This window comes from Tetrahymena thermophila (assembly GCF_000189635.1).
Source record: "Tetrahymena thermophila SB210 genomic scaffold scf_8254752, whole genome shotgun sequence".
Taxonomy (NCBI): Eukaryota; Ciliophora; class Oligohymenophorea; order Hymenostomatida; family Tetrahymenidae; genus Tetrahymena; species Tetrahymena thermophila.
Window position 1 is genome coordinate 859,849 of NW_002476512.1, and position 20,001 is coordinate 879,849.

The 20,001-nt window shown below is 21.8% G+C and overlaps 6 protein-coding genes across 6 annotated transcripts; 1 reads left to right on the plus strand and 5 right to left on the minus strand. All coding sequences in view use genetic code 6, as the record gives it.

Moving 5' to 3' along the window:
- Nucleotides 1–608: 608 nt before the first annotated feature.
- Nucleotides 609–1,707, plus strand: TTHERM_00113280 (transmembrane protein, putative; the record flags this gene model as incomplete). The annotated part of the gene is made up of 4 exons (XM_001010723.2): nucleotides 609–1,021; nucleotides 1,080–1,257; nucleotides 1,320–1,450; nucleotides 1,689–1,707. The coding sequence occupies 4 exons, from the start codon at nucleotides 609–611 to the stop codon at nucleotides 1,705–1,707; spliced, it is 741 nt and encodes a 246-aa protein (XP_001010723.2).
- A 776-nt stretch (nucleotides 1,708–2,483) lies between these two features.
- Nucleotides 2,484–2,894, minus strand: TTHERM_000113309 (hypothetical protein; the record flags this gene model as incomplete). Its single annotated transcript, XM_012796251.1, has 1 exon — nucleotides 2,484–2,894. The coding sequence occupies one exon, from the start codon at nucleotides 2,892–2,894 to the stop codon at nucleotides 2,484–2,486; it is 411 nt and encodes a 136-aa protein (XP_012651705.1).
- Nucleotides 2,895–7,945: 5,051 nt separating this feature from the next.
- Nucleotides 7,946–9,708, minus strand: TTHERM_00113310 (RNA polymerase II-binding domain protein; the record flags this gene model as incomplete). Its single annotated transcript, XM_001010726.3, has 7 exons — nucleotides 9,561–9,708; nucleotides 9,119–9,329; nucleotides 8,958–9,066; nucleotides 8,783–8,890; nucleotides 8,510–8,710; nucleotides 8,061–8,147; nucleotides 7,946–7,996 (listed from the first exon to the last, which is right to left on the minus strand). Exons 1-7 carry the CDS (start codon nucleotides 9,622–9,624, stop codon nucleotides 7,946–7,948), a joined length of 831 nt encoding a protein of 276 aa, XP_001010726.3. The 5' UTR covers nucleotides 9,625–9,708.
- A 979-nt stretch (nucleotides 9,709–10,687) lies between these two features.
- TTHERM_00113320 (hypothetical protein) lies at nucleotides 10,688–13,206 on the minus strand (the record flags this gene model as incomplete). The annotated part of the gene is made up of 2 exons (XM_001010727.2): nucleotides 10,688–12,287; nucleotides 12,437–13,206. The coding sequence occupies 2 exons, from the start codon at nucleotides 13,204–13,206 to the stop codon at nucleotides 10,688–10,690; spliced, it is 2,370 nt and encodes a 789-aa protein (XP_001010727.2).
- Nucleotides 13,207–14,150: 944 nt separating this feature from the next.
- Nucleotides 14,151–17,141, minus strand: TTHERM_00113330 (MIZ zinc finger protein; the record flags this gene model as incomplete). Its single annotated transcript, XM_001010728.3, has 2 exons — nucleotides 14,151–16,801; nucleotides 16,982–17,141. The coding sequence occupies 2 exons, from the start codon at nucleotides 17,139–17,141 to the stop codon at nucleotides 14,151–14,153; spliced, it is 2,811 nt and encodes a 936-aa protein (XP_001010728.1).
- A 108-nt stretch (nucleotides 17,142–17,249) lies between these two features.
- On the minus strand, nucleotides 17,250–19,963 carry TTHERM_00113340 (snoRNA-binding domain protein, putative; the record flags this gene model as incomplete). The annotated part of the gene is made up of 8 exons (XM_001010729.3): nucleotides 17,250–17,585; nucleotides 17,642–17,923; nucleotides 17,991–18,530; nucleotides 18,591–18,882; nucleotides 18,950–19,059; nucleotides 19,110–19,384; nucleotides 19,451–19,490; nucleotides 19,961–19,963. The coding sequence occupies 8 exons, from the start codon at nucleotides 19,961–19,963 to the stop codon at nucleotides 17,250–17,252; spliced, it is 1,878 nt and encodes a 625-aa protein (XP_001010729.3).
- Between the last annotated feature and the right edge of the window lie 38 nt (nucleotides 19,964–20,001).

Here is a 20,001-nt window from a genome sequence, read left to right on the forward strand (position 1 = left end):
GTTGAATGAAGATTTAAGTTAACAAAATATTATAAGAATCTCATTCATAATTACATGCATAACTAACTAAATAACTAACTAACTATAACTAATGGTTTTTAAGAAAAAGAGCAATTTAAAAGAAATTTAAATTTATTGTTCTAACGAAGTATTTTTGGTTATTTTGTTTTTTATTGAAGCTGAAATTAAGTCAAGCCATCCCTAATTACTTAGGTTACTTCAAATAATGTTGATAATTTCTACGAATATTTTCCCCTGTTTTTTTTTAGTTTATTGTTAGTAATTATTAATCTGGATTTTATATAGATTCCAATTATCATAAAAAAGGCTGGCCTAAAATTTGAATAAAATCAAATTAAATGAATGTATGTAATTTAGCTGAACTTAAATATATTTACCTTAAAATAGCAGATATCTTTTTTATATAAATATCAATCACTGAATAGGTATGCATTCTAACCTATATACTGTTTGAAAAATGATCTTATCTACAATGATATACTAACTCTAAATAGATTTTTATAGAAGTGGTAGGATTTATATCAAATTAATTTATCATATATGTAAATAGCATCTAATAGAAACTATATAGAATACTCTTCTCAACGATGAAGTATATCTCAGATTCAAGCTATTTTCTTCCTTAAATTTAATCAGTCCTTCAATCACAGCAATTAATTAGACGTAAAAGAAAAATCAATTATCCTTCAAAACCTATCTAAAGTTAAAGTACTGTACAATAACAAATTATTCGAGAACCAACCAGCATTTCCATAAAAACCAAATCTTATCACAAAAATTATACATATCAAAAAATTTAATTAGGATTTTTCTCCTCAAAAATAAATCATAAAATATAAAAAATAAAATATTTATTTCTTTTTTTTATTTTAAAGAGCCATTTTTAAATTGTGTTTTTACAAAATTTTTTATTAATTTTTGCAAAAAAAATATAAAATTTTCATTAGCTAATTTTTGAAAGAAAAAATAATTTATAATTTATTTTAAAATTTTAGAAATTGTTACTGAGATGTACAAATTTATTTCATTAGAATTAATTTATATTTTAATGAAAATAGTGATAAGAAAGCATTATATTTGATTTAAAGTGAATAATTAATTAATTTGATTCCTAGAAGATAATAATAAGTAACAAACATCATTTTTTTCATTATAGAATTTTTTATTTTAATTGACCTAATTAAGTATTTAGCATCCATAAATTAGAAATTTACATTTAAATTTTCTTTAATCTTGGTATAATTTAAAAAATATTACACAGAATGTAAGCAAAATAAATTAAATATTTTATGGAATAGCTAAGTGTAACACTAAAAAGCTCAAGCTCTTATACTGAATTTAAAAAATTAGAAAGGTTCAAGGAAAAGCAGACTAAATTAAACAAACTAATTAATAGGACAAATTTAGTTAAGTTACATGCAAATATTAGGTAAGAAGTAAATAAAATTTTCTCAACAATAAAATGAAAAATAAATATGTCAGATACTTCAAAAATAATAAATTTTCACCAAAAAAAAAAACTTATTCATATTTGTAAATTATAAAAGAGGAGTAAGAAAATCGGTAGATTATTCTCAAATTTGTAACATATTTCTATATTAATTAGTAACAAATCATTTAAATTAAAAAAAACTAAATATTTAAAATTTAAAAAATTATTGTGTTAGGTTACAAATCCAAAAATGAATGAAAGATGAATGAATAAATTTGTTCATAAGTTCTTATTTCAAATTATATAATTATCTAAAAAAAATACTTGAATACCTATATGTATGCTAATAATTGAAGTCTATGAATATTAATTTAGTTATGTTAAGCTGAAATTGTATAACCAATGGATATGGATGGATGCATGCATAATATATATTGCTTGCATATTAGTATTTACGTATTCAATATACTTTTCTTCTATAAATTAAACAAATATTATAAATTTAAATGACTTCTTTATTGATATAATCACCATCCAGTCAGATGATAAAATCTAATATTTCTTATTATTGCATTAGTATTATTTATTAAATGGTTTCGGACTTATTAAAAACCAACCAGCGATAGACATACCTATATACATACTTATGCATATAAACTTTAGGATATTAAAAAGGCTCATTCTTACATATAATTAATAGTATTTGAAACAAATGCAATTACAAAAGATTTATAAGATTCATGAATATATTAAATAGAAAAATTTAATTTAAAAGTGTTTTCATTTGTTTGAATACTGATAAATATATATTCATAAATTTATTTACTTTTACTTGATTACTTTTATTTTAATATATTTTTCTTTATTTTGCAATATAATCGCAAATCTAAATTTTCTTTCAGAGTACTAGCTTAGTTGCTTTTAAATTGGTTAAATCCAGCATTTATCTGCTTTTAAATCTAGCATATTTATAAACAAATGAGAGCTCCAATTCAATTTGTTTCTTTCCTTATTCTTATGTCAATTTTTATCATTTTTTGCGAAGGAAAGAGCGAAGATTAAGTAAATGTTGATTCTGAAGAATATAAATAAGTAAATTGCATTCTATTAGACTCATGTCGTGAGTGCTCGTACTAGGAACTAAAGTAAATAGCTGAATGCAAGTAAAACTCATTTATATACACAAATAAATGCTATTACTAAAATGTAAAAGACGAAAATGACAGCTTCGAAGAAATGGAATATCATGCTTGTGCAGATAAAGATACAAAACTCTTTAAAAATAGTCATTACTTTTTTATTTTTATATTGATTGGATTTTTGGTATCAATGTATTCACTAAACTAGAAAAAGTACGAAATAGAAAACTAGTGGTTCCTTTCATTGAAAAAGTGATAAGACATTTCAAATATATGTTCCTAAGTAACCTTAATTGATACATAAAAACTATCCATTAATTTCAAAATATCTTCAAACGATTTATATTGATATAAGTATGTAAATTAATTGATTAATTATAAGACAAATCAGCTTACTGCTTAGGAAAAATAAATATTCAGCTTTATCTAACATAAGAGCTATTATATAAGCTCGATTCATAACTTATTATATTAAGGATTCTAAATTAATCCAATCTATTATCGAGCTAGCCTTGGCTATTACAAATTAATAATTATATTTATATATATATATATATATATATAAATATAAATGCAAGTATTAAGTTTTCTCTTTATTTTTTAAAAATTAATTTCAAAACCAAAGCAGAATTCTAAATAAAATTTTTGCATTTACTTTTTTTTTCTTGTAAATTTGATTAATTAGCTATTCTATTCTATTCCATTTTGATTAACAATAAATTCCTTGTAAAGAAAGGGAGGGGTAAGAGAGATTATAATATTAAAAAAAGAAAATTATATCGTCGACTATCTGAAAAACTATTTGTAAAAAAAGTTATTATTAGATATGAGAATAAACAATACTATATAAAGATATAATTTTTAAATCAATGAGCATTCATTCATTCATTCTTGGTTGATTGATTATCATTTGATAATAATCAATCGAACAAATCTAGAAACTAATATGAAAAATCAAAACCATTTACTGATATAAAATTTTTTGAATTTTTACATAAAAAATATTAAATTTCTATTGCCACTATTTAACTAGAACAAAATCTATTTCTTTAGCCATGGCATGGAATGCTTTTTGTCATTTAGTTTACATTTAAAAGTAAAGTAAATGACGATTGTTTATGAATTTAAAATAATTAAATTACTACATTTTGATTACTTAATGCCAAAACCTAATGCTAATGAAGCAGGAGGAATTATTAATGATGAAAGGGATAATGATTTTTCCCTAGACTAAAAATGGGTAAAAAGCTAATGCAAACAAAACTCTTCTGAATCAAATTTATTTTTGCTGATTTAATAAAAAATATTCAGAAAATAATAACTTATTTTGAATTAAGTTATAAAAAGTATTTTTCTATTTGAATTAGAAAACAAATAATAAGCAAATGGCTTAAATAAATTTTACTTATATGAAATTAAATTTTTATTTTAGTTAGGTTTAGTTAAGTAAGCAAACTGAGTATTCTACCTCACTAAAATTATTAGCTAATTATAAAAATATATTAAGGTAAGTATTTACTGATATAATTTTAATCTAAGAGAACATTAGATCAACTTTACTGATTGATATTCAAAAAAATTAGGCTAAATATAATAAATGCTTATAGGGCAAATATTATTTTCATTCTTTTTTTAATTAAATTTCATCTAGTATTTCTCCCATATCTAATAATAAATAAATAAATAAGTAAATTTTTTTTCTTCTATTTTAAGAATTAGAAAGTTTCGAACTACTTACTTACTTACCCTAAGATATTTATAATTAAATTATATATAGCTTGAAACTGCTTATTTATGAAGAGAATACCAGGCAGTAGTCCTAACGCAGAAGACTTTAATTAATTTACCAAATAACTAAATACAAGCTAAATAAAAGAATACTTAAACTACAAATAATTTAGCTAATTCACAAACTTCAAAGTCTTCATTTTTTATAATTATTTAATTTAGTAGATTAAATGTGTCTATCCGCACCAATTAATTCAAACCATTAAAATTCAAATTTTTTCTATTCATTTTATCCAATTTTATCTTTGACTATCGAATTATAATAAATTAAAGTATTTAAAACATATTTTTATCACCATAAATATAATATTATAATTAATATCAAAAATCTCGAATTATGCTAAACTTTTAACTTATTTAATTCAAAAAACAAATAGAGTTTATAATAATCTCAAATAAAAATTATAAATATTTGTTTATGTATATAAATTAAGCAAATAAAAAGGCAAATATTATCAATTGTTTTTGTAAATAAATGTAAATTCAACAAATGCCTTTTTACAAAGTTATCTTTGAATCAACTAGTTTTTTAATAAAGCAAATGAGTAAGCACACAAACTATCTCATCAAATATTTATTAAAATCTAACTAAAAAGCTATTTCTAAAATATACTCCTTTTAAAAGTGTATTGTACATATGTATATTTTATTTAGAAAATAAATCCATTAAAAGGAATTAACAAAATATTAAAATAGATCTAATTAATTTTATCAATTTGAAATGCGTTATGACTATGATCTTATTTGAAGATAATAATTATTATAATAATAGCTTATTTTATTTATCAAATTATATTGTAAAATTAAATATAATATACTAGCAAAATTTTTCATTTTATTAAAATTAGTAACTTAATAAAAAAAAAAACTAATGCGTTAAGATATAAATGCATACATACATACATAAATACATTCATACATTCGAGCTTGAAAACTTTATCAAATTAATCTGAAAAACTACATTCTTGATTTTCAAATAAATACCTTTATTTTTAAATGCTTTTTGGTTTTATTTAATCAATTATACTATTTTTGAATATATTCCAAAAAAACAAAGTAAAATTTTAAATCCAAATTTCATAAAAATTTTAGTTGTAGTGACATTTCTTTAAAAACATAACTTTTTACTATAGCTACAGAAATTATTCATAATATTTAACAGAAAGATTTTTTAAAATAGAACAAAGTATTCTTTTCATTTGTCTACATACTTTTTGAAACTGTAAATTATAAAATAATTAATTGGTAATATTACAAAAACAAAATTTATTCTAATAGTAAAACACACACCTACAATACATACATAATACACATGCTTTCTTAATAAAATAATCTTATATAAATTCCAGATAGTTTTAGTTTAATACAAAAGATTATTTGAATAAAATCAATCTTAAATTCTATTTATGAAAATTGTGTGAAAAATTTAACTGTTTCATTTTCAAACAAAATTTAAAGAAAATGAAATAAATTGAATTTCCTTTTGAATATTTTTAAGGAGCTCAAAAATAAATAAAAAGATATTGTATTGGTTTTAAAAGTTATTTTAGATGTAATAATGTTTCTTTGTATGTGTAAAGCTTATTACTATTACCATACAAACTACTCAAATTATTTATTTACCTTTAAAAAACTTCAAAAATAGTAAAAAGTTAATTTTAATTTGAGATCTTTCCTTTGAAACTGTAAATTATAAAAAGATTAATTGGTTGCATTCCCTAAGAAATTTTATTTAAAAAACAGCATTTACTTACTTAGTTGCCTATTATATGGTTATCTTAATAAATTAACCTTACCTAAATTAAAGATAGTATAAAAAAACACAAAAGATTATAGTTCGAGTCAAATCAGCTTTTATTTTTAATTTTGTTTAATTACAGTTTCAATGAAAATTGTGTGAAATTCAATATGAAAATTAAAAATTTTTCTTTATTAAAAGCAATTTTATTTAAAGAAAGTAGTTTTGATTTTGTTTCAGATGGATTTCATTCTGAATACTTTTTAAGACCTCAAAATTAGAATAGAGAGATTATTTATTATATTATTTATCTTATGAAAAATGTTAGCTGCAAGAATTTTTGTTTATAATATAATTTCTATTGTCATTGTCAAGGAAAATAGTGAATTTATTTAATTTAGAATTTCTAAAAATAGAAGAAGCTTAATTATTAATTGATATCTTGCTTTTTGAAGCTGTAAATTATTCAAAATTTATTTGCAAAAGAAAATTGATTTAAGTCTATCATAATTAACTTCTATTCGGTTAGGTAAAATATTTAGTCCTACTTAAGCCATAGATATTATTTATAAAATACAGAACAATAGTTTAAATATAATAAATCTTGATTATTTAATTTATCTAATTATATTTAAAGTGAAAATTATGTGAATATCAGCAATTTTAATATTTCATTTTCAAGTCAATCTTATAATATAAATATAAGGTAAATATATTTTTTTAGAGCTTAATTTACTTACTTATTTACTTCTAATGTATTTTAACAACTTAAAAAAGAAGAAATTTTACTCTGTATTTCATAAAAAATGTTAGCTGTAGTAATGTTTTTTTAGATAAAAATGTTTATTAATATTATCACTGAAAATTTAATTTAGAGGATTTATAAAAATAGAAGAAATTTAATATTAATTAATGCTGTAAATTATAAAAATGAATTTGTTATATTACCAAGAGAATATTAATTTAGCCAATTAAAAATATTTGCCGTTCAATTACTTTAATAAATTAGTGTTATGCTTATTATAAATTATATAGGATAGATTTTTCGAGTAAAATATTTCTTGGTTGATTAATTACTACTTTTATCTATTTATTTGCATTCAAAATGAAGATTATAAAAATTAAGTACGAAATAGTTAAATATTTCATGACCACAAAACAATTTTATTTAAAGATAAAGTTTTGATTTTGTTGGCAAGCTAAATTTATTTTTTTTGTATTTAAAAAGTTCACAAAGTACAAAGAAATTTCTGTTTGTTTTTAACAAAAAATATTTTGCTGCCATTTTTAATTTTAAATTATAAATGTAAAGTTAGTTATTGCAATTATCTTAGAAATAATTGAAGTTATTTGATGAGTAATCTTACTAAAAAATTAATATAATTGAAGATGTATTTTAATAAGAAACATTATTTTTTTAAATAAGTAAACTAATTTGCAATATCACTAAAAAAATTAAGTGATTTAACTAGCTTTTTAATTAACTAATTTATGAATTTCCTTCCTTCCTTTAGATTATCTTAATAAAATAGGCTTGCGTAGTTTACAGAAAATATAAATAAATACAATTAATTAATAATCATGAGTAAAATCCTGATAGCTAAATTTGTATGATTACATTTAATATAATGAGTTTGGTTTGTAATCTGTAAGAAAAAACTAGGAGAAATTAATTCGTGGCAATTTTGTAGTGTAAAATATTTAATTAAATCTAATTTTGTTCTAGTCTTAAAACGATTCAAGCAACTAACAGTAATTTAGTCTAGTTAGCCAGATAGCTAGCTAGCTATCTTGCTAGCAATTAATATTTTTATCTACCCCTTCCTTTCAATTATTATCTATAAGTTCTTTGAATTTCTGTTACCAATTTGTAATGTCCTATGAATTAATTAATTAGTATGATTGATTTATTATTTATTTATTAATTTAAATCTAAATATACTTCCATAGAAAAATTCATGTAATCATTCACTTCTTTCTATGAAGAATCGCCAACTTACATGTAAACTTTCTGGAGAGTGTCTATTTTCTATTTGAATTTATTAAATAAAGTATTAAATTAAGGATTTCTTTAATAGCTAACAAAATAAATATTTATTTGCTTCTTATTATCTTGCTTCTCACTTAATGAATATTGAGAAGCTGAATGCAAAAAAAAAATGTTAAATTTCTTGATAAAATTTTAATTTCTATCAAAATATTTTTGTTTGTAAATAATATCGAATGAGTGACTATTTAAAATAAAAATCAACAAATTTATTTATTTAGCATCTTTTTAACAAATATTTCTTTCATCTCAAACAAAATAAGTTCGAACTAAAAAATTAAATTCAAATTTACATTTTAACTAATTAACAAATATAATTTATTTTCTAAAACTAAATTAATTACCTATATCATATTTTCAATATATTCTTTTCCCTAACTAATAATTTGGTCGAGGGATTCTTTATCCTTCTCATCTCTAACTTACTAGGAGCTGGGACATCTCTTGAGGAATTGGTCACAAATTTTGCTATGTTTATCAATAGCCTAAATCATGTATTCTGAGTCTGAAAATACTTTATAAATATCACTACATAATTGATCTTCCTATTTAACACAAATAAATAATTAATTAATTATTAAATTATTTTATTCTTAATAATATTATTAATTAATTACATTAACAATTTAATAGTTAACAAGGAAAGTTTTAGTGTACTTTCCTTCTTTATCTTTTTCTCCATAGTACTTTTAATATTATTCCTTTAAGTCCTTGTAGTAAGGTCCCTTTAATTATTAGAAATTAATATATTTTATTTTTAATCTAGACTAATAATAAAAGAGAGTTAATTACGACAATACTTTTGAGTTTTTCACAAAATTCAGGATGATATATCTTATCGCTTTTCCATCTATCTACTATTTGGACAACTTTCTTAATTGTATCAAAAACTTCAGTTGATCTATTTTTTTAGAAATTTTAAGCTAATTTGGAATAAAATTATTTTTAATTACTCGCAGATTTATCTGACAATATCTTTAAGCTTAGCGCCAAATGATTTAACGAAGTATGAGCTTTATTTTCTTTAAGACTCCATAAAAATCTCGTGAATTGAATAAAAGAAATAAATCTTTTTATCTTTTCTAGCCTTAGTGAAGTATTAAATGAAAACTTCTGTAATTTCAGGTGCTTGCTTATCATATTAACAGCAATACTAAGAAACATCTATATTTTTTATAAATTAAAATATATCTCATTACTTTAAAGTAGCTAATCTTTAAAAATATATTGGATAGACGCACCAATTATTAAATCTTGATTTATTTTATTGTGTTAGATTTTGATAATCATTATTTTTAACCAAAAAAGGAATTATTTAAAACACTCGATTCTTTTCAAATAAATAATTGTTGGTCTAAACTACAAAAAACTATGCGCTTTAAAAAATTATTTTACTCTAAATAGTCTTTGAAAAAGAATCTAACTCTTACAAAAATCTGCCTAAAATATCTTTATCCATTTTCAAACTTAAAAATCTATAAATTAATAAATAAATAAATAATTAATTAATTAATTTTCTTACTACAAATTTTTGAATTAAAATCTATTCAACCAAAAATTTTAAAATCTATAATTCTTTATAAATTGGCTCAAATTTTCTTATTCTAACTCAAGCTAATATTTACTCTAATTAAAGTAGTCGATTGCTATTAATATTATAGCTAAGAGACACTCACTACAGATAAAACCATTAATTTTGAGAAGAAAAATAATTAAAATCATTAAAAAGTGCATTCATTTTAATTGGAAATAAATTATTTTATTAAAATTTCTTTTTAAAAATTAATTCAAATTTATTTAATTTTCAATACTTAAAAAACTGAACTTAAGTGGTTATATTTACTATTCAATTTTTGATGGTTAAATTAAAATAAATTTTTCTACAATAAAATGAATTTTTATTTTTATTATCAACTAACATTAGGTTCAAATATAAATTGTATTTATTAAAATAAATGATTCATTTTAAAAGCAAAAAGTTCAAATATATTTTATAATGTTTACATGATTTTTAAAAAGTAAATGAATTTTGTTTTCATTAAAGTTATAGTTTTACTTTAAAGGTTATTTATTTACTTTTTATAGCTTTGATAAACAAAAAAATAGTTACTAATTAAATGTTGATACCTATTTTTAATCAACAGTGTTCAATGAATTATTTATAAAAATTGATTGTAAAATAATTTAATAAATAAAAACCTTTTAATTATCATAAAAAATTCAATTTTAACTTTTTTTTAACTAAAATTTAACTTTTTTTTAATAAATTATTTTTTTTGTTGCTTTGATAATATAATAATATTTTCTTAGAAAATATTTTATTTAGTGATAGAAGAATAAAAAATATTTTTAAATTCATATTTTATATAAATTGCAAATTTTTTTTAACTTTTAAAACAAACAAACAAACAACAAATTTAATGGAATATTTTTATTTTTTTTTATAGCAATTAAAAATAAATTAACAAACAATATTCATTTTAGATAAATATTTTGATGTGATTGCAAGAAAATAAATAGACTCAAAACCTGAATTTAAAAACTTGTATTAGTGACTCTATTTTGTAATTTAGAGTTTTTACAGCAACATCAAAGAAATTTTATGCTTCTATCTCAAAGACACAGCCTTTTAGGTAATACTCAAGGTTTTTAGGTTATTATGAAAGTCTATCAGATCTAGAATTTATAGCACTTAATTTTAACAATTTTCTTATATGCAATGGCAATGGTTTTTTGGTATCGACATAAAATTCTCTCTCATCAAATTTAGTCTAAAACTCATTTTTACATTTTGTTTAAAAATCTTCTTCTTCGTCCTCTTCCTCCTCATTTTCTATATTTAATTTTTTTAGCTTAGTCTTGGTTTATTTCAAGTCACTTTTTTTGTGAGTTTCTTAGTCTGCTTATGTTTATTCAATTTGCATTTGACTGCTTTATCTCTTTTCTAATTTTTACTTTTGGGTTTCCTGAAGTTTTTGAACTTCTTAGAATTTGTAAAGATTTCCAAATTTAGCTAATGTTTCTTAGGAAATTTATGTATTTTACTTTAACCTCTCTATCATTTGAGCTTTGATTGATAGCAACTAGTTATCTTCTATTTCTAGCTTTTTAATATTTTTGTTATCGGTTAAGTAATATTACAACTATTTCATAGCGTTAGCTCTTTCTATCATTTACAAATAAGGAGACCAATCAGGAACTTAAATATTAAGTTTCTTATTATTTGTTGTGCTTTTATTTTAATATTAAGTAAATCCATCTTATGGAATTTTATTAATAATAAATGGAACTTAGCTCAGCAAAGGTTTTTATTAAGGATTACTACTATTAAATGTCGTATTCAACATATCTTTATTTGAAGCATACTTTGGTTCTATAATTAGGTTATTTTTTTCTTTCACTGATTGCAGCATTTTATTAAAAAAATAATTCTAATCATTATGAATAAAAGGTTGAATAATTAAATCTTCCCTTTTTACTTTAGTGCCAGGCACATAATTGCTTTATTCTCTATCATTATTTTACAATTAAGTTGTTTCTAATTCTAATTCTAAACGCTTTTGATAACTCTGAACTAATTTTATTTCTTTTTAAACTTGTCCGAGATCTTAGTTTACAGAAGGAATCACAATAAAAAACTTAGCCACTTCTTCCAATCTAAATACTTCCAAATTTCTCAAATGTGCAACAATAAATTTAAGTAAGTTTCTATCTAAATATTTTTCTAGCCATCCTTTGCTACAACCAAAGCTATTTTATTTAATTTAAGATAGTGAATATTTTATTTGCTGATCTCTGCTAGGGATCTTTAATTCCTTATACAACTTCAACAATATCCATAGTCTTAGCTTCTACTCAAGCATACCATCAATAATCTTCCTACCACCTCCAGTAAGTCTAGAAGGAGTTAAATTGCATATCCATCTTTTAGCGCATTTGATTGGCACACGAGCTTACTGGCAAGCACTTTCAGGAGAATGTCCTTTAGCACAATACAGTAAGAATAACTCTTTATGTTCTTCTTCTGATAAAATATATTCATTTTTCTTATTTGATGTTCTACTTTTTACTCCATTTTCGAACTGATTTTCTTGCTATTCATCGCTAGAAATGCTACAATCACTGTTTTTTAAAATTAAATGTTAATTTCTATTTTCAAAATAAATATAATTTTTCGTAAAGTTTTTTGTTTTAAAATTAAAAAATTTTAAGATATTTTGACAATTAAAAAATAAATTTATGAGGAAAATTCTTTTTTTAAATATTTTTACTCATTTGACTTCTCTTTGTGTGGTTAATTTAGGATAGGATTACTAGATTTTTAGCATTTAAGATTATCATCTATTTATTTCTTTTTTTAGAGTATTTACTGTTTTGTTTCTTCGATATACTTATCAATTTCTGGATCTTCATCAAGGATTTCACAAATAGAGTTTTATTTATATCTAGAGCTAACCTCACTTTGATTATATTCTGGCAATGCTAAATGCTTTTATAGTTTAAATTCTTAAATAGGTCTAGAGAATTTTTAGGTAACAAGTGAATCTAAAACTATGTTAATATCAGGCTTTGGATTTATTTCATCTATTTATTTCTAAAGTTTTCCCCACTAATTATTTTCTTCGTCTATAACTCCTTGTTTATGTAAAGCATAAAGATTGATGTCAGTGTTTGCTATACCAGAAAACTCCGGATCATCAAATATACTTTTATTTTTATTTTTCCCCTTTAGAGTCTATTTGTAAGGATTCTTCATCTTATTCAAATCAATTTTAAAAGTTAGCTTTTTATTTTTCTACCTCTTAAACTTGTTTTTGTTTTCAAGAACGCTAACAGATCTTAATTTTTAATTTTCTAGATTCACGCATTCAGACTAATTAGGATATTTAAGTTAACTAGGTTATTATTTGTAAGACTTTTCATCAAATTCAAAGCTACTATCTTGATTTTCAAAATCCTAATAATCACTCATGTAATTTTAATTTTTTTAAGATTTACTTTCTCTATATAGATGTTGTTGCTATTATTATTATTACTTCATGCTGAAGCTTTGTTAATTGTTTTACTGCTTTATTAAATATTATGCTTTTTTTTTTTTTCGTTTATAAAATATTTTAGTCTTTCAATATATGAAATAATTATGAATTTATTGAGAAGATATTTTTTTTTCTAGGATAACTAATAGAGTGAACAAATAAATTTTAAGAAATGAAAACTGTTTATGTTGTTGTTAAAATATTTTCTTTTCGATTAATGATAATTTATTTTTTTATGAGAAAGACTTGTAGCTGTATATTAAAATATATTATTGATATTTAATATTCTTATTATCAATCAATTAAAAGCAAAATAAATTTCTTGTTTTTTATTCAGCCTATTTTTTTTTAATAAATAATTATTATAAGAAGTTATTTAGAAATTTAGAAACAAATAAATTCCTTAAAATCATTCTAATAATTTTCCACTGAAATAAATTTTTCCTTAAGATAAATTAGAATGAAAATTTATTTGTCTTATCTAACAGAAAATGCAACATATAATTATAAATAATAATGTGCTAGCCTTATTATTTATCATTTTTTTTTGAAAGAAAATTATAAAATAATTTTACTTCAAGAATATTTGTAGAAAATTTTTTTAAAAATTTACTAGTTAAATAAATGATTTTAAACAAAATTAATTTAGTGAAACAAAAAAAAGGATTTGTTATTAAAAAATAAACAGGTAAAATAAACAAATATTTCACACAAATATGACCATAAATAAGACAGAAACAAATAAATAACATTGAATTAAATGCAAAAAAATGACTTTAATTAAAGAATATTTGAATAAAGTTTAAAATAAATTAATTAATAAAATAATTTCTTTAAAAATTAATTTAGGGAGTCAAAAATTAATTTATTATTAATATTATTCTATTAAAATAAAGAATTAATTTATACAAATATGACTACGAGATAAAGACAAACAAATAAAATGGAATCAAATGCAAATATTCAAAGAGTTAAGAGATTTTTTAATAGATTCAATAAGATTTAAGCATTAATTTGGGAAGTAGTTTATGATTATATTGTGAATATTTATCAAAGTTGGAATATTTTATTATTTAAATAATAGATACTCAAATACCATTTATTGAAAATTTTCTATAACATCTTCATTTGATAGTTATTTAAATATAGACATTCCTAGGAAGCATTCGATGAGTTTTTCAAGAAAATTTTTATTTTGACTGTAGTTTAAGCTTGTTATTTAACTTTCTGAGTCTAACAAATCATAAGAGATTTTGTTATTCCTCTATTTGTTTGACATTACTTTATAATAAAATTAAGATATTAGAGTGTAAAATTCAGATGACATACCAAGGTTAATAAATTGTTCTTAAACATTAATCAGAACTTAAAAGAATGTTTTTGTTGAAGGATTTTGGTTGAGAATAGTGTGTAAATCTTAGTATTGACGATTATTAACATAAGAAAGATTAAATATGTTAAAGATAAAGTAATGATTTTAAAGAATATCTATATTAAATAGCTTTTCTAACATTTATTTATCTTCTTAAAAGTCAATTAATTGTATTATTTATTAAACAGATTAATATTCTTATTCTTCTTTATTAAATTGCAAGTAAGAAACATCAAACAGAACATTAATTTCTAATGGAGACCGTAAAAATGATGTGTCTAGATAGAATTGATTAGCAACCTCAAGAGTTCTCTCCTCTTTTTATTATGAAATAAATTTTTAACTCAAATCAGAAAAGCTTTCAATTTATTAGCTGAATTATATATTTTTATTTGCATCTATTTAGTCATTTAAGGATGGTTTTTCTTGAACTTTTTCTTCTATTATTTAACCTGACTATTCTATATCAATTTAATTTTCTTTAAAAGCATCATTTTGTTTTTGTTTTTCTTCTTTATTTGAAGAACTTGTCTTTGATTTAGATTTATTTACTAGCTTCGAATACACTCTAGTGGAACTTTTTTAAGAGGCAATTTCATTACATTAAATATTTAAAATACTCATCTCATCAATTAAATTTGCTTAATCCATGTTATGCCTAACACTGATATCCTTACTGTTCCTCATAGAATGCTACTTCTAATACGGATTTAAAAAAGATTAAAATTCATCAAAATCTTAGATAAAATCTAAATAATTATCTTATGATAAGTCTGTACAATTCAGATTCTCGTTAAAAAACTCTGATGTTTTACTTTTTTAGTTTTAATTGCCATTTTTATGATTTCTTTACTCATAATTTGTATTTTAATCTATGCTGCTTTTACATTTAAATTATTTAATTTTAGTACTGTTTTTCAAGATATTTTCTTTTTGACCTAATTGATTGCTTTTTTTATAAATTTAGATGAAATTTTTATTTGTTTAATTTAATTTATTTGATAAATTTTGCTAAATTTTTATTTCATTTGACTAAGTCCTCTATTGGGTTTGTTCTAATACCTTCATGCTATGCAGATTTAGTTATTTTAATTGATTGCTAAAGAATTCAGAATCAAATTATGGTTTGCTTTGTAATATTTATTAAATTTTATCTGAAATATATGAATCTTTAAGGTACTGAGTTTAAATCAAAGCGAATAAATAGAAGTCCAACTAAATTTCTTTTAAAAAAATTTTGTGCTTATTACAAATAGGACACAGCCAAGTAGGGTTAACTTAATTTAGATAGCAATAATCTCTCAAATCAAATGGATGAGAATGATGATAAGTGAATGCTGGATACTAAATCACAGCATTATCATCCATTTTAACAACCATTTCATTTTTATACATAAATGGAAACATTTGATGAAAATTTTTAATTCTAAGATATATTTCAGTAAGCTCTTTTTTTTCACAAAAATCTTTATTTAATTATGAACTCTGACTAATGTTTGATGTTTCTTTATGTGTTTAAAGTTAGGATGGCTAAATTTCATTTAAAGTAGAGCTTTAATGTATTTGACTAGTGCTTAAGCTATTTTACTTAGTTTATAATTTGATTTTTTGAATTTAATCTTTTTGTTTATATTTTTACTCTTATTCTTCGAAGACTTTAAAGAGACTTTCATGATTAAGACAGTTAAAGAACTTCTTTTTGAATAGCTTAGCTACATAAGCACTAACTCTTATTTTCCTACAATGCAATATTACTGATATTATATTCGGTGAGGCAGTCTTTAATTATGATTTTTATTAATCATTCATTAAAATAATGTTGCTTATGAAACTTTTTTAGAAAGAAAAATTTAAGCACTCAAAGTTTAAAGTGTTTTGCATTTATGTCAAATCATCAGAATCAATAACAAAAAAATTGCTTCCCTCTTAGCTAGGATCCTGTCCATTCATTTTAACATTGAGAATGAAATTATGTGATCCTGTTTATTTTTTAAATACGTTGATAAGATTCTATTTAGACAAAAATACTCCTAAAATACAGCTGTCTTAATAGCACTCTTCTTGCAATACTAGATTAAATTCATACTTAGTGTTTACTTCTAAATTACTCATTTTCAAAAGCAAATCTAATTAATAATAAAAAGGAAAATGCAGACTGAGATAGCAGTTTTCACAACAAAAAGTATCTAAATTCTTATTGAAATCCATTTCATCTAACAAATCAATTCCTTTTTAAAATTTTTAATTGAAAAAAAATAATTTAAAAATATAATTTTAGGAAAAATTAAAAAATTTAAAAATATAAGTTAGTAAATTAAAACATCATAATGGATATCATTAAAATTATATTTCTTATTTATAAGTTTGAGCATTGTGATTAAATAGAGAAATTTAAATAAAATAAAAACCATATTTTGTAGGATCAAAATATTTGTTGCAATTAAAGCATTATAACTATTCATCTATCAATATTTCATGATCAGCAAACATATCTTAATCTTCTTCCTAACTTTTTTAACAAAAGTTGAATATGACTTCTTTATTCTTATTTCCAAATAGTGAACTCATTTTGCTTATATTTTTTTACTTATTTACTTAATTTTAACAATTAATTTAACTATAACAAAAACCTATTTAAAATTTTTGGGTTTGAATTTAAAAATTATCTAATTCATTTCAAACTAAATTTTTTTGAGTAAATTTTAGCAAAAATTAATTTTTTTACTAATTTTTACTGTTTAAAACAAAAAAAACACCCTAATTATTTTTTTAAAAATTTTAAACAACTTTTATTGCAAATTTAAAGATAATTTTTATGAAAAACAAGTTTAAAAACAAACACAACCAACATTTAAATTTTAAGATAGATTAAGTAGTAAACTCAATTAGGAGCCTTAAATTGACCTGGGAGTAAGCCTACATTGTTTTTTGTTTCTACAACAGTTCTGAAACCAACATCTTTGTTAAAATAATTTTCTGTCTTGATACCATCTTGCTTGAGAAGGTAAGGATCTTTATTTTTACAAATAAATTTAAATAGAGATTTATCTTAAAAAGTTATTATTTACTTATAAGTTCTATTCCCTAATTTGAAGTAAATTATAAGCTAGATGCAAGACCATCTTGCATATCTCCGCCAGCTATTTTAAGTGGAACCTATCTTTATTCTTATTTAGCTTGCTGCTTTTATTGCTTTTGAGCTATTTTTATATTAAATTTAGAATATATAAATAAAATTTAATAACATTACTTAATTTAATCTTCCTCTTGCTTACATTGACCTTAATAGTACCAGCTTAAACTCCCAATAGACCAAAGCCCTTTCCTGTGTCTCTAAATTCTTCTTCTGCCTTTTATTTAATTTAATTAATAAATTATTTAGAATATTTAAGTTTTTATCAATTTTTTCAAAATTACTTAATCACCAAACATCATTCTTTGTGATAAAGCTCTCAAATTAGTTAATCCTAAACGCTCTTTAATCTTTCTATATTTCTCACCACCTCTTTTTCTGCTGGGCTTGTCATCAGGTTTAGCTAAAGGTTTGTTCATCTTGGCTGGAGGAGGTTCTTAGACTTTTGAGAATCTTTAAATCATTAAATCATACAATCTTTTTCCAGCAGATCCACTAGGACATGTCTTCAAGAAATCAATACGAACAGCTTTTGCAACATTAGTAGAAAGCATTCTGACTAGTTTTGTCTAAAACTAGGGAGGAGCTTTTTAGACCATTTCTAATTATGCGAAATAACCTCTGTTATTTCCTTATCCTTCTTTAGACATACCTAACAGTGATTTTTTCTAGGAACCCATAACTTAGATATTGCAAGCAGGCATTCTTTAGAGAGCTTCCACACCACCAGCTGCTGTAACCAAACGAGAAGCACAAGTACTTCCTACGAGAGCACTTAAATTTGGAGCAATAAATTTCATACGACTCTCTATGTAAGCTTATATCTAATTAAAATATATTTTTATGATAAATAAAATATATAATAAATATGAAAAATTAATTACTTATAATGACATCTCGTGAAGTTCTAAAATATTGTCACAAGCAGCTATGACTTATTTGTATTCGCTAGCATTTAAATACTTTCCTTCTTCTTGCGAAGCTGCAACAGAAATAGAAGTAATTTACTGCATAGTTAATGTAGGAATGCTAGAAAAATCTAATTTCATGATATCCGATTCATTTTTAATTAACTTGACACATTTTGCATAATCAATAGGATTGATAACAATATCTTGCAATTCAGCTAATCTCTTTAAGAAGATGTCCTTTGCAAATTTATGCACAGCTTAGATTCTAAAATAAATTAAATTAAAAAAGAAACTTTAATAAGGAATAATAAATACAAAGTATATTTATTTACTCTCTTTCAATAATAGCAGCATATTCATTTGATCTTATTATAACATGATATTCATCATCTTGAGCTGTCAAGTTAGAAACATTTTATTTTCCTTTATACTCTTGGATTTTCTACAAATTAAGAAGATAAATAAGATGAAAAATCTTGAAATTAATTTTACTTGATAGAGCTTTTTGAACTCAGCATCATTTAGTAAATTTGAAATAGGCTTGGATTAAACTTTTTAAAAAGCTGTCTTAAACTCTTAAATAGCATTTTCCTTTTCATTTTCTCTATTTTGTGTTTTTACTTTTTTAACAATTTATTCTTCTAGATTATCACCCTCCAAATCCTCATCATCAAAACCTTCAAGATTCTACAAATCTTCATCATTCATTTCATCTTCTTCATTGTTATCATCATCGCCATACCCATCATCTACAACTATTTCCTCATCTTTGTTAATTTAAACAAATAATTTTTTAATAAATAAATATTAAAATTGAAATAAAATTTAATTACCATCATCCAAATCATCTAAATCTTTCAAAAAGTCTTGATTCTAATTTATTTTTTAAAAATGTTAGAAGTTATTTCACTTATATATTTTCAGTCTCTATGGTTATAAATATATAGAACTTTATTATCATTAAATATAAGCTTCGTTTGGCTGGCAAACAAATATTTTTATTTTCAACCAAAATCATAATAATTTATAAATGAATTTAGGAAGTTTATTCTTATCGCTAATTGGAATAATTTATTCATCTTTTATATTATATTTTCTTTCATTATTAATCCTATTTAAGGATTCAAACAAAATTCATAGAAGTAGATTTTTTATTGCAAATTTGTTGGAAATTGTTGATTCATTTAGGAATATTTGTTTCTAATCAATAAATAGATTAGCCTTGAAACTATCTCATCCTAACTTATTTTAACGACACTTTAACTTCAAAATGATTATTAAAATTCCTATATTTTAACCATAAAAGACTGTGAAATTTTTCAAAAGTAAGATGCTATTTTTACCATTTCTATTTAACGTGAATATTTTATGTATTTCTTTTTGA